At 47.7% G+C, this 14,216-nt stretch overlaps 4 protein-coding genes across 5 annotated transcripts in view; all 4 read right to left on the bottom strand.

Annotated features, from left to right (window-relative positions):
• Nucleotides 1-643, bottom strand: part of Pmar_PMAR025502 (conserved hypothetical protein) — a gene marked incomplete at both ends in the record, with an annotated part of 3,163 nt that extends 2,520 nt beyond the window's left edge. The window contains one exon of the mRNA XM_002765118.1: nt 466-643. Coding sequence (XP_002765164.1) covers nt 466-643 — 178 coding nt within the window. The remainder of the gene's footprint in view (nt 1-465) is intronic.
• A 227-nt stretch (nt 644-870) lies between these two features.
• Nucleotides 871-3,008, bottom strand: Pmar_PMAR025501 (Protein C9orf41, putative). Its single transcript, XM_002765117.1, has 10 exons — nt 2,887-3,008; nt 2,721-2,841; nt 2,379-2,483; nt 2,233-2,335; nt 2,060-2,189; nt 1,931-2,006; nt 1,715-1,789; nt 1,551-1,663; nt 1,422-1,498; nt 871-1,082 (listed from the first exon to the last, which is right to left on the bottom strand). Exons 1-10 carry the CDS (start codon nt 3,000-3,002, stop codon nt 886-888), a joined length of 1,113 nt encoding a protein of 370 aa, XP_002765163.1. The 5' UTR covers nt 3,003-3,008; the 3' UTR covers nt 871-885.
• A 484-nt stretch (nt 3,009-3,492) lies between these two features.
• Pmar_PMAR025500 (hypothetical protein) lies at nt 3,493-6,102 on the bottom strand. Of its 2 annotated transcripts, XM_002765115.1 has the most exons (8): nt 5,989-6,102; nt 5,802-5,870; nt 5,718-5,753; nt 5,499-5,644; nt 4,939-5,067; nt 4,600-4,704; nt 4,423-4,551; nt 3,493-4,100 (listed from the first exon to the last, which is right to left on the bottom strand). In XM_002765115.1, the coding sequence occupies exons 1-8, from the start codon at nt 6,062-6,064 to the stop codon at nt 3,936-3,938; spliced, it is 855 nt and encodes a 284-aa protein (XP_002765161.1). In that variant the 5' UTR covers nt 6,065-6,102; the 3' UTR covers nt 3,493-3,935. The 2 variants fall into 2 exon arrangements, with proteins under 2 accessions (XP_002765161.1, XP_002765162.1); XM_002765116.1 differs by having other exon boundaries at nt 5,718-5,870.
• Nucleotides 6,103-8,852: 2,750 nt separating this feature from the next.
• On the bottom strand, nt 8,853-13,901 carry Pmar_PMAR025499 (retrovirus polyprotein, putative; the record flags this gene model as incomplete). The annotated part of the gene is made up of 1 exon (XM_002765114.1): nt 8,853-13,901. The coding sequence occupies one exon, from the start codon at nt 13,899-13,901 to the stop codon at nt 8,853-8,855; it is 5,049 nt and encodes a 1,682-aa protein (XP_002765160.1).
• Nucleotides 13,902-14,216: the final 315 nt, after the last annotated feature.

The following is a 14,216-nucleotide window of genomic DNA, read 5'->3' as shown; positions in this document are numbered from 1 at the left end:
CATTAGGCGTGACGCGAGAACACAGCGCTATGATCTTTACCGAACAGTGTTCGGTGAACACTTGCGTCAGTGATAGCTGAGGGTCCACCATGGCATAATTAACAGCTTGAATTTTGAAATCGAATGGTAAAACTGCCACCATTATCCACGAGGATTGGATCCACGGCTGAGTAGTCACCAGGTCATGCGCTGAGTCGGGAGCGTTCACCACTCCTTTCCACAGTGTGAAATCCACACGGGCGTCAATGCTCCAGCTGCTCGCCTTTCTTCAATGAACCGCACACAACTTATAGTCCATGAAATCATTAACTGTCGACGAAATTCACGAGCTATGATTCATACCACACTTTCATCGGAACGTGACATATCGTACAGCAGTTCCTAGTTCCAATGTATTCGAAAACGTCGTTATGCGAAGCGTATGTGATACTTTCTCAGCCTTCTTCAATAATCGCCCTCGCCTACCTCCAACAATGTAAATGTACGCGTCGAAAATACCAGAGTTTTCCATCGACTGAATCAAAGCGTACATGAAGGTCGTGACCATCATCAACTGTCGATTCCGCTCGCAGATTCTCTTCTTCTCGCTCTCTCTAACCTCCGAAGCAGCCAGCGGGGAATAATGATCCCCGATCTCAGGCATGGTATATGGACACTTACAAACGCTGCTATTTCATCAATCCACGAATACCCACTTATATCCATCCAAGATGGTCTCTAGACTCAACCAAGGAAATTTCATTACGATTAGCACTAAGATGTAATATATTCTTCACCATCCGCAAAGATTCACAGTGGAAATGGTAAATTTTGATAGAATTTTCTTGTCATCGACAAGGCCGTGAACCTCCCAACACGCAGCTCGTTATCTAGAAACGCTCCTCATTATTCGTACTCAACCGGGGTGCTATTGCGTATCGCCACAAAGTTGACAAAAGTCAAATCGGTGTCCAACATGGTTTTCTGATCTGCACAGTATCGACAGCCCGGCACGAGCTCCTTGACCTCTATGTCAAACCACTTAGCAGAAATCGCGCTCATCAGCTCCTCATACGACAACTCTAATCGTCGTAGGAATTTACCTGAAGCTCTCTATGTGCTCGTCACAATTAGATTAACACAGTACATGAAAAACCAATGCAGTGAGAATCAGCATCGCCAACGGCGATGCCAACTTAACAATCACATTGCAATAATCAACCTCACAACACTACGCCGATACCATCACCGAGTTGTGCTTAGATTCTACCAACCCCTAGTAGTAAAGTGATCTCAATTATAGTAAGTATAGTAGTATATCCCTAGTCGTGATGTACTCTGGATCGTATTCTAGACACTATTCGATGCAGAACTTGTGCACTACTAACCACATATTGAAGTCAGGGTCAGCTACCAATAGGCGTGATAAATAGAAGACGTACCATCGCGACCCGCATTGAACCGGTCTCCATCGTACAGCCATCCCAATGGACCCGTGTTAACCCACCTCCCACCAGGCCTATCACAATGCATAACATGCCGTTGCCCGGGATCGAACCCACGACCCTTACTTCAACACATTCGCGATGGTCTTGATGTACGCAAACACGTTCGGTGCAGTGTCCACGAAGGCTGCCGTCAGAACAATATCAAAGGCCTCATGCTTCTCTGCCGAGCCATATGCCTGATCCACTATTTCCCATTGCTTACCAACTATCTCTTCCCATCCTACTACCTCTGTGAACTCGAAACCATTGACGCTTACTCGACTGAGAGCATTCTTGTCGATCTCACAATCCGGCAGAGTGACCTGCGAACGATGAACTGCCTGACTCGACTCGTCTTTTCGGAAAGGAACGCCAATTTCGACAAGTCATCAATCTAACTATCCATGACCATCCCAAGATACGCAAAACGTATTCCAACGCAGCTGTCGCCTGAACCCCAATACCGTTCTAATGTGGTCATCTCTCTTCATCCTGTTGCAAGTATCCAAACAATACGGCTCAATAACTATCGGACCAGACCTACGATCATCACTAAGGACAGCCCCTCACCATACCAACAACAACAACCATACCCGCTGACCACAGCATTAGCAGCCGCGAGCTTCATGACGTCGAAATCATTCGCTTCTACATCGTGACCGAGTACAGCCACATCGTACATTAATCTACCAGTGCCACATCCCGGTACCAAAACACGGCACCCTGAAATGAGTCTTGAAAATCAAGATGAATCTTGCAATCTTACGCTCACTAGGTAATTCCTTAACCAAGGGGGCATAACTTTGCTCCCTCTCCTCCTCACCCTCAGCAGCCCAATCTCTTGTTAACTCAGACAACAGCAGTCGTACCTAAATAGGAGTATGTCCAAATCGATCACATGATCGATTTTACTCTGTAGTGGAGCGGTGTGTTGACCTTCTGCGCAGGCTCATGCAGCATTGGCAAGATTTGCCTAAGGAACTCCATATTTTGGTGTATTCCCTTCGCGATGCGTATCTTGACGGAAAAAAAGAGACCTCACGACCAAAACTGCACTCAAGGTCATCTGAACCTAATTAGGAAATTTCTCGCAAAATTTGCCATAAAATTTTCTGCCTCGAAAAAAAAGGACAGTCGCAATCGAATCAATACCGACTCTCAGCCCAAGCAACATCATATTTCCCCGCATACACCAATCTAATCAAAATCAGGGAATACATTTCCCTACCACTCCTTCCACACAAAACAACCTACAGCGAATTCACCGGTACTCCTGAAGCCCGCAACCCGGCATATCTCCTGCGTGTCATAATCGCTCAACGAGGCGTAGCTCCGCGCGATCCGTCGCACTTCCTCTTGAGCCTCGTATTGGTACCTAAAAACGACGCTCCGTCTTCCTACCGATAAAAGCTTTTATTACATCGCCAATGCCAACGCTACTTCCTCAGCATATACAACTTCAGCGACCGAGAGATCCGCTGTATAAGACGCGTACGTCTGCTCTGCTGCTTGCAACACCGACGGACTCACCCCCATTCGAAGAAAAAGAAGAAAAAGAAAACTGCAGATTTGCTGGACTAACCGCTGAACTTGAGCCATAATGCTCTCTCCATCACAGTGAGATCGTTGTGTACCATGTACGGCCCAACTTTGCCTCCTTTTCCATCAGATTCTCCAACCACTATCGCGCTGCTCCTAGTCGCCTACATCATGTGAAGTGAACCACATGCGCCCAAGTGAAATCCGGAAAGACGCCATCATGGCCGACCCTAGAATACGATTAACACCAATACCGTGAAAACGACAGCCAGTGTCTGAATTTCCTCAGTAGTACAGATGCGCACATGAAAATTCTCTTAGAAGTAAACAGAACAATTCTGGTAACTCAGCAGCACATGTAGTTGACCTTCCCTATACTGACCACCATCCTCTCCCATTAACCCGCTTCCACTCACAAAACAGACTCGATTAGGTAATACCAACTTGAATACCACACCACGCGGTAATGCTGATATTGGAGCAATTTCGTGGCGCGTGACGGTTTCGTATAATACTATGTGACAAAGAAATAAGCAATGTGTTTGGACGATGTGACAATGGAGTGGTATGCAGCACGCATGTACAAAATACTCAGCCGCTACTGTCGACGATACACATTATAGAATGTGGCCCCAACTGACACACAGCTGCCCATCAACTTAGTGTCAGACAATCTACAATCACGAAAATCTTCGCTGTGCGCAAACGTATCATTATATATCAATCAAGGAATTGGCAGCTGTGGAAATCGACTTGAGCGACTCACATCAGTCGAACCAGAGATAACTTCACTCGGACAACAAAAGGCGCTTCGCTCCGCTAAACCAGCCTTTTCATAAACCGAATCGTCCGACAAAAGCATCGTCGACCAAAACAACCGAACGCTGAGTTCACCGTCGCCATACCACTCCTCTCCCAAATAACTTCAAACTACGCCTTGACCTTCTCGTCATATAGCGAGTCCGTACCCCACACTGCTGCCCCCTGTAGAGCCATACCAATTAGAATAGCTTGTGCGATAGCCGGCACGGCTTCGTCTCCTTTTACTCTACCAAATGCCAACGCCAACAGCGTGCAGTGGAGGTAATGATGTAACTGCAGGAAAAAAACCAAGTCCAACCCTCCATAGTTGTCTTGTTATTCATGCAACATATGTTCGGTTTCCTCAGCTGAGCTCAGGAGTTTCCTCACTAATCACAAGAGCTTATGAAAAATTCGGGTAGAGATGATCAGACACTAATAAGAATGTACCGAAACTTCCTCAGGATTTCAAATTATCCCCGACACATGTAGTTGACTATGTATATCTTCTCCTGCGCTAACCTTCCACGACTCAATACGTTAAAGAGAGACTATCAATTGTACATTTCAAAATGCCGTCGCCGCGGATCGAACCCGGGGCCTCTTCACCCACTACATGGAAGCTATATCCAGGTGGTGTTCTCAACCACAGGAAGATGAGAAAGACAATTCCCATCATTAGCCGACCCACGCAGTCGACGTGATAATAGGCGTATCGAGTCATGAGTATTCCCAACGAAGACGCCTGAAAAAATGCCATCCCCAGGGATCGAACTCACGACCTTTCGATTACCGCCACAACAATGGTCGCCAGCCCCAGTGCCGGCGCGCTTTTCATATAATCCGTGTCTGCAGTCAGAGGGATCGCCCCCACAACCATCTGAATCAGAGAGTAAACCTGAAAACACACAAAAATCCTAGCGGAGCGAAACTGATCAAAGAAACAAAAACCGATCCCGTGATCAAAGGCATCACTACTGCATTTCAAATCTACTCTAATTCCGTCTACCATTCATAGTGGTAATACTAAAGCTCACTAGTAATCAGGGTTTACTACGTGAACCCAAAGGATAGTCCTAATTCACTTCAAGCACACACCAGAACCAACCAGTGATAGCACAAGTGCTCTTACAAAGGGCGTAGCAGCAGTCACCCACAGTCTGCTGGGCCGGCATATCCTGTGTATTGCCGTAGCCCCACAGAAGGCTACCACCAATGTAAACATCCAATGCTGCCATGAACGGTTTATCTTCTGAGGAACCTGACAATAATCAACCCTCTCATGGGGAGAAAACAAGCTCCAACTAGAACAGAGAGATTCCGTCCGAGACGACCACTAAAACCACCACTCGGAATTCTAACCAGAAAGCCGCGAATAACTCGTCACCGGGTCGCTGATCACATCGGGAGAATAATCGAGATCATCATTGGAGTTTCACCACCCTAGTGATATGAAAAACATATTTCACGACTACTGCATATCACCGCGAATATCGCGGTTTTCAAAGAGTATTACGCCACTTCACATAAAACTGGTGAAACTCCATTGAACAACAACCACATAGGAGGGGTCGAAAGCTTAACCCTATTTAGCTGATCATGCTACTACCAGATGATATCAAGTGAAGGAAAAAAGAAAGATACCACAAGATTCCCCACACGCACAGTCTAGATTTCCCTGAATTGACCTACCCCACAATAGGCAGCCAAAAACCGACTATACGAAGCCGCTACAACACATACTGCGAGGAACCGCACAAGACTTCGGATATAGTCCGACTCGACGACCAACGCTGCCGCTGAAGCGATAGGTTGTACACATCGAGAATAGGTGCTACCTGACACAGAGCCAGTACTCAAAATCCGTTAAATACGAAGGTCCCCGGTTCGAATCCCAGCGAGAGTATTTACTTTGCCCCCAGTCGCCGACGGTATCCGTGACCGTTGCTGAGGGCGGCAACCTCAATAGCAGGGCCGATAGCTCCGATGACGCACCCTCTTCCATCGCTCCCTCACTCACTGGTCCACTGTTCACTTCCAATAACGATGCCGCCGCTCTTTGACCTAGAAATTGGCGGAGGTCAAGATAGTATTGCGAATAACCAACACTGGGTATAAGGACAGTAATAATAACACTACTGCTAGGAGCTCGATAACACAATGATGGTAAGCCGGATATTACCGTCCAATAGGGTTATTTGGTCGTCCATAGCACCGGGAGGCCCACCCTTGCCGGAAGCCATGTCGAGTACTACCATAAAACGGAATAGCGATAACGTTTTAACAAAAGATAGGATCTGGAATGAGCACGTACTACTACTAATACTACTACTACTACTACTACTACTACTACTACTACTACTACTACTACTACTACTACTACTACTACTACTACTACTAGTACTACTACTACTACTACTACTACTACTACTACTACTACTACTACTACTACTACTACTACTACTACTACTACTACTACTACTACTACTATATTACTAGCACAATTAATATTCTCGCTGTATGACAGAAGACTAGACTGCCCAACGCAGTGAAAGCTCAACCGATCGTGGCAAGTAGCCCCCGAACATCAACACCAATGCAGGGAAGATGTCCACCGAGGACTACAGAGATGCCGATATATTGGTCCTTTTGTTAAGAAGAAATCTCTTCGAATGGTGCTGGCCTTTTAGGGCGCGCGCGACATTAATAGCGCAATATAGTACTCGGCGAAATGCGAGCCTAAACGACGCTTGCTAGATGTAGAATAGTATGGGAGTATTGTCAGGCACCATGCAGGTATGATACATTGACTGTCATTTGGTTATACAGCATGCAAATACAGCCCCGATCGCAGCTTCCCACCCAAAACTCGTTAACTCAACTCGTCCCGCCCTGCCGACTTCATCTGTGGCCATCGGACGGCCATCCTCACACAATTGAGGATCGCACGTCAAGATGCAGACAACCAGAAACTACCGGGTGGCAGAGGGTGGGCAAAAAGAGCCAGCACGCTCACCAGCAACTGATAGATGATAAAGTAAGGTATCAATAATCCTCACACTAACACTGAGGACCAGCAGCAACAACGTCGCACGAAATACACAGGTTCAGAGTAGCTAGCTTCGCGGGCGAGCGCGTCACGGTCCTGTTTTTGCACCACTCTACACTCCACATGTGGGAGAGATTCCGCGACAACGCACAAACCCTCCTCACCAGAAATGCGTCCCTCATAAGCACCAATAAGATCCTGAACTTGGCTCGAACTAGAGCTCGATGGAGGGACAGTTTTAATTAATCCCGAAGAATCGGAATGAATAGCATGCTCAACAGGTATCGTAGGATCTAATGGTTTCGTAGAATCAACAGGTATCGTAGGGTCTAATGGTTTCGTAGAATCAACAGGTATCGTAGGATCAATAGCACCCTCTTGTACTCGAGTTATCTTCCCACTACCATAACGCGGAGCAGAGGCCTTTGATTTGGAACTAGCTCTCGGGGGCATAATGGAAATAGAACTTGAGCCAAGATGGCTAGTGACATCGCAACGAGGCAACAAGGTAAACCATCTCGGCTCTAAAACAATCACGGACTATCATGCGTGCTAACACTTGAAGAAATTCAAGTCAGCAAGATCTCGAATGATTAGTCATCGAGCTGTGCTCCCACATGCCGCTTTTTCCCAATTACGGGCTGTCCCTAGTCCGTGATCGAAGAGATAGCAATGGAGTAAGAGATATATATGATGGCTGGGGTAAACAGAGCAATGATGGAGACCTCATGAATCACATTAGGAACTCGACCATTGATGAGATCCACGTCTCGATTACGATAATTGGAGAATGTCACTTATAACTATCACTCTCCCTGGCTCCGCGTACATGACTAAGCTGGAGTAGTCTCTGTAATACAGGATGTATCACACTGCGACGCCTTAGCGTAATCAATCAGCCGGAAAAACTATCCCGAGAGCAGCTACACCGGAGCCAAACACCATTTACCGCTAAGTAGAGGGAATAGCGAGGAATATAATCGGTACACACAACGTACATTATGATTCGCCTATGCCACCCTCTAGCTTATCGATTTACTCTGAGGCATCAATAACAGTATGCCACCTCAGCTCGCATCCTGCTTCGTAGTGTGTAAGGCTCAGAAAGCAAAGAAAAAGGAAGAAAAAACCATTACCGTCCAGAGTCACTCTATGTGCCCTCTGCTAATGTGTTGGTAGCATATAGTGGCATAACATCAACAGTCAGCATACAAATAGCAGCAGCAATCTGAATACCAGCCAGCACTCTGGTCACGACTGGAAAACAGTAGAGCGAAGGTGCGCGGTAATGGCAACATAAAGACTTGTGACCAACATGATGGCGATAGCATTAGCAGTAACACGTGCGTGTTAACGGTCGGTACCGGCACGTAACAGGGTCTCTTCACTTCAGTTCTCATCATTGAGAGTGATGGCAAGCGCATATCGCCCAATACAGGTAACATACATCAGCTTCAAGCAACAACCAATTAGCTACCATTCAAGCCACCAGCTATGAGAACGGAGGGAGAGGATAACCAGTCAGAACGATCCGGTACACAGCAATATTCCAATGTAGATGGTAACGAGTAGAATATAGTAATAGTAGTAGCCATCCATAGGACATTAAGATAATCGATAACTTATCGACAACATCCTGCACCCTACCTCTACCAACTCTACATTATGGGTCTCAGATGTGATGCATCCAGATTATACTTAACCTGCATGCCTCTCACCAAATAACCATGTAGACGCCAATTCTTTTTTTTTGTTTTTTTTTTGTTTTCTTTTTTTTTGTTTCTTTTTGTTTTCTTTTTTTTTGTTTCTTTTTGTTTTCTTTTTTTTTGCACTCTTAACATTTATATACCGCCCAAAGGTGCGTCAAGCCTCCACCGCGGTCCTCCCATAAGGAGTGTTTTATTTTTTTTTTTTTTATTTTTTTTATTTTTATAATAATACACAAGAAGCTTCTCACAGCGTGAGTAACGCTATGTGAGCGAAGGTAACGGGAACATCTAAGATGAACTCGGGGAATCAGCAAGACCATAAAGCTCCAAGTCTGCTGTCGCCGAAGCGCAAAGATAATCTCGAGAATCAAGGACATTAACCCTGACTATATTGTTACCAGTAACATCGCATACACGCATACGAAATGTACGCCCATTCACTTTACCTTTTGTCACGAAGAGACCACCATTCAAGCGGTGCTTATAGGAAGGGCGGAAGGGTCCTGGCCGAGTGGTGGTAAAGTGGGACTCTTTGGGTACAGCGAAGAGGTGTAAAAGAATGCGACCGTTGTCAGGATGACGCTCGATAACTCGCCCAACATGCCACATAGAACGATCACCACTCGCACCGGCCACAAGCAAGATGTCACCAATCTTGACAGAATCCGGAATTACATTAAGATCCCATAAATCAGATGGAGGAGGGACGGTATATTTAGATTCGAAGTGAGGCTTCAAATCTTCAGGACACTTCAACATACAATTGGTGTGGGCAACAAAAGAATCGAGCCATCTGCAAGTAGGATCTAGACTATCTGCCAGCAGATAGTTTACAGCGCTTCGCCTTTCGACCACTACATAGGGCCCGTGCCACCGACGAATAAGCTTAGCAGAACCACCTTTCAGATCACCAAGTTCCCTGTAATATAGGACATAGCTTCCTATCGGAAAGGATTCGACCTGAGCATCTTCGTTCCATTCCTCCTCTCGCCTATCCTGAGAGAAACTACGCAGCGAAGCGAAACGATCACGAATTTTGTTGAGGGTGCGCTTTAGCTTGATGTAATAGTCATCAACATCAGGCTGAACCTGCGACAGGACGTCCTGAAGCATTTGGTCAAGCATCGTATGAGGAACACGACCATAGAGCAACTCAAAAGGAGAAAACCCACAGTCACGCCGGGGAATGATCCTTAACGCATGCTGCACGACGGGCAACGCACGCCACCATTCCCCTTCAAACTCCTCGGCCCAAATTTTTAGCTTACGAATAAGTTCTTGATTAATTCTCTCAGTGCACCCGTTAGTCTGAGGGCGATGACCGGAGGACACCAAATGCGTGATTCTCAAGATACGACAGATGTGAGTCATAGTATCGTTGAGGAACTCGCCTCCGCGATCAGAGAGAAGCTCAGCGAAGGGGCCATGCCGTAATATCCAGTTATCCACGATGCTCTGCGCAACTTCCTTCGCCTCCTTCGTATAGAGTGGCGCTAACTCCAACCATCCCGTATAAACATCGAGCATAGTCAAACAGTATAGGGGGTATTCCACATCCTTCTCGCGGACATGCTCTGGAAGATATATCGGCCCAACCAAGTCCACGCCTACTCGTTTCATCGCAGAACTGGTATAACGAGAATGTTGTTGAACATTGCCATAAGCCGTAGGACCTCTGCTGATGCTGCGACATGTGAGGCAACGGCGGACACACTCAGAGCAGTCTCGCCACATTCCCTTCCAATAGAACTGCTTTCTCAACAAATTGTACATCCCATAGCGCCCTGGATGTCCATTTTCCACGCCAGTGTGATAGAAATCGAGTAAGGACGCCCTCAATGCTTTCGGCACCACCACTTGATGTAGCACGATGTCTAACGACTCATCGTACTGCGTCCGTCTCAGCAGCTGGTCTAAGTAATGGCGCTCTGCCTTGGCCCGAACTTTCATAACCGCCTCCTTAGTTAATCCTGCGCAATCCCCATTGAGATACTTGATAACCGGATATATCTCAGGATCTTCCTCCTGAAGCTTCTTCACGTATCTCAGGGTTTCTGGAGAGGGATTCTGCCGCTGAAGATCCGAGATCAGCAGGGCGTCGAGCGAGCGCTGGATATCATTGGACACCTCACCATCGCTCTCGGCCTCTGCTTCCTGGCCCCCGACGTCCATGGCTGCTTCCAAACCTTCAAATACCGCCTCACCCTCACCGAAACTTCTCTTACAGTTCGTGCAATAAAGCGAAGATGAGGCTCGGGGGCGTCTGCAGAAATCATTCCGGCAGAGGTCAACACAGTATTTACATAGTCGAAGACCCTCATCTGAGAACATAGCCGTTCTTGTACACCCATATTTTTGGCAGGGGTCTTGGTAAGCTACTCGACGACGAGTATTGCCCACTGCCGGTTCAGAGCGATATTCTCTGACGGGCTTGTGATGTACTCCTGCTTCCGCTGAGTCGCGAGCCTCGTTGGAAGTGGCACCACAGATCAGGTATCTCGACGAATAGTATCCTTGAGCAGCATCCTCAAGAGCATCGATCACCGTCGGCCCGACCCATTCTATCAACTCAGGCGCCACACCCGGAAGAAAAGACGATGACGATATATCCACCCCGGCAGACAGCGTGAAGCCTATGTCTAGAGCCACTATCGCAGTGTCCATGTCCAGCACACCGTGTTGTTGAAGGAAACGTAGGCCCTCGCGCTCCACTCTCACAGCATCGAACAACGCACGCATCTTTACCACCCCTGCTGAATTGAGGATACTCCGAAGCACATGACGCATCTCCCAGGTTTCGGGCGAGAGGCCTAAGGATCCCTTCGAGACAGATATGATACCTCCTGTATGCCCTATCCATTCCTGAACGGCCTCAGTTATGTGACTATCGAGGCTGTCATAGGACAAGTAGCTTGACTTGTGCTCAATGTGTTGCCCTCGACAACTATCGGAACCATTTGCTCCATGCTTCAACTTCAGCAGCATTTTCACCACTGGCGACCTCCTACAATCCACGTGGGATAGCTGGACACAACGAATACGGGCACCTTCCGACCCCGCCAACGCCAGTACCTTCGACATAACCTCTTCAAAACCAGACTTTCCCTGTAGGTCACATTGAAACATATCTCCGATAACCACCATGCGGCTACCAGTTCCAAGTCGAGTTAGAACGGCCCAGAGTTCAGATGGGGAGCAATTTTGCGCTTCATCGACAATTATCCAAGTATCCTCAAATGAAAAGCCCCGGATCATTGATATCGGGATCACCTGGATACCGCCAGTAGCCTGCAATTCCCGGACTCTCTCGTCGGATAAGAACTTACACAAGTAAGAGAGTAATGGCTTAATCCACATTGACATCTTATCAACGACAGACCCCTTGATGTAACCGATATCACGACCGACGGGAACTACCGGCCGAGTGATCACGATCTGCCTGACCACCCCATCCCGCAAAGCTTTCGCTGCTGCTTGACATGCAAGCATAGATTTCCCAGTTCCAGCGGGGCCAGAGACCATGACGATGTCGGCATTTCGGTCATTGAGAGCTTCGAGGTAATTCTCAGCATTTTGCGTCCCTCGTTCACATGCAATAGAGCCCACAGTCACTCCGGCGTTAGGACAGCCACTGGCCATAGATGCAGGAACATTGCGACTCAACATGTCTGCCACTGCATTCAATTTGCCCTCGCGGTGAACGATCTCAATACCATATGCAGATAGACGGATGGCCCATCTCATAAGCCGCTGAGTAGTGTGTTCGGTAGTAAGCAACCATTTCAAATTGGCAGCGTCTGTTACCAGCTTAAATGGACGATCTTGTAGGTATGGCCGGAACTCCTCCGTAAATACAATGACGGCGAAACATTCTTTCTCCTGCGCCGTCCAAGACTTCTCAGACTCCCCCACGGCGCGCGACCCAAAGGCGATCACACGTTCTCGCCCCTCTTCGTCACGCTGCACCAGAATCGCCCCATACCCTATATCTGATGCATCTGTATGCAGCTCGAACTCCTTCGTAAAATCCGGCCACACCAACAGTGGATCAGATGTCAACAGGCGCTTGAGCTGAGCCACCGCCTTGTCACATTCTTCGTCCCAGCCGCCAGCATCCTTCTTCAGAACTCGCCGTAATGGCGCGGTCACCCGCGAGTAGTCCTTCAGCCATTTACGGAAGTAATTGGTGGCTCCTAGGAAACTGCGGATGGCCTTCATTGATGATTTGCTATTCACGGGCATGTCCAAAATGGCTTTTACTTTGGTATCGTCCATGCGTACTCCGTCGTTCGATATGAGCATCCCAACATATTTGAGGGAAGTACGAAAGAGTTGCATCTTCCTCGCCGTGAGCGTGATATCAGCATCACGGGTTAGATCGAAGAATACTTCCAACACTTCGAAGTGACCACTCACCAAAAGACTATACAAAATCGCGTCATCGAGATATAGAATGCAACATTTGTACAAGATAGCCGCATAAGAGCGGTTCATACCACGTTGATACGTCGGAGGACTTCCTGACAGGCCCATAGGCATCCGACGCCATTGGAACTGACCGATGTGTGTACCAAAAGCAGTTAGATGCCGTGAGGCAGGTGCTAAGGGCACTTGCCAAAAGCCTGATCGGGCATCAAATGCGGAATACACTCGAGATGTGCTCAGCTCGTCAAGAACCTGCGCCACTAGGGGAAGGGGGTATCTAGGGATTTGGGTAAGTTGATTCAATTTCCTAAAATCCTGAACAACCCTCCATCCTCCCCCTTTTTTCCCGATGAACATCACGGGAGACTGCCAGTCGCTCTGAGACGGTTCTATCACATTCTGAGCGAGGAGGTCTTTGACATGATCTTCGAGAGCCCGCTTTTGGTCAGGGGACATTCTATAGGGAGCGCAATAAACAGGCTGCGCTCCCTCGATGAGTTGTATTTCATGAAACACACCAGTCATCTCAGGCAAATTACGGCCGTCGTAGTCAAAGATATCCCAGTGACGCATTATAAGGGCTTCGATCTCGCTTCTGCCCGTCGGATCATCCCTCAGACATGTCTCGTCCAAATTAAGATGTGACTGCAACCATTGCTTGACCTCAGGTGGAGGAGGACCCGGGCGAGGTTTAACTGGCTTCAGGGGAGGGAGTTCTCGAGGTATCCCACTTCTAGAAGGAGTTCTCCACACAAAATCTTCATCAAGCCGAGGAAGGACCCTGAGAGGGTATTCGTCAGCTTCTACTTTGCTGACCAAGTTGTCAACAATAGAAGCAATACCATAGTTCCGGTTGTCCTCATCCAACCCCTCTTCATTTGTGTAGAGTAGAGGGGCCAATAGATCCAACATGACGGAAGCGGCCAGCGTAGACTCTTTCAATGTATCGGCTAGCTCACATAACAATCGCCTCCGGACTTCCCTCTTTTCATCACCTTCCCCCTCTGCGTAGCATATTTCAGCTTCGGCGTCGCAGCTCAGAAGCGGCGGAGTAGCGGAGAGCTCACACTGAACGGCCACGTCATCAGAGCCCAAAAGAGAGGAATCCAGTTCTAACAGTATAGGAGAGTGATCTGGCCTATAACCCAGACCAAATTCTGCATAATAAACATATGCGTCCTTCACCTTGTTCTGGACCTCTGACGAGACAAGGAAATAGTCAATGCG

The sequence above is a fragment of the Perkinsus marinus genome, assembly GCF_000006405.1.
Source record: "Perkinsus marinus ATCC 50983 genomic scaffold scf_1104296975596, whole genome shotgun sequence".
NCBI lineage: Eukaryota > Perkinsozoa > Perkinsida > Perkinsidae > Perkinsus > Perkinsus marinus.
This window is presented reverse-complemented; position numbering and strand designations above follow the sequence as displayed.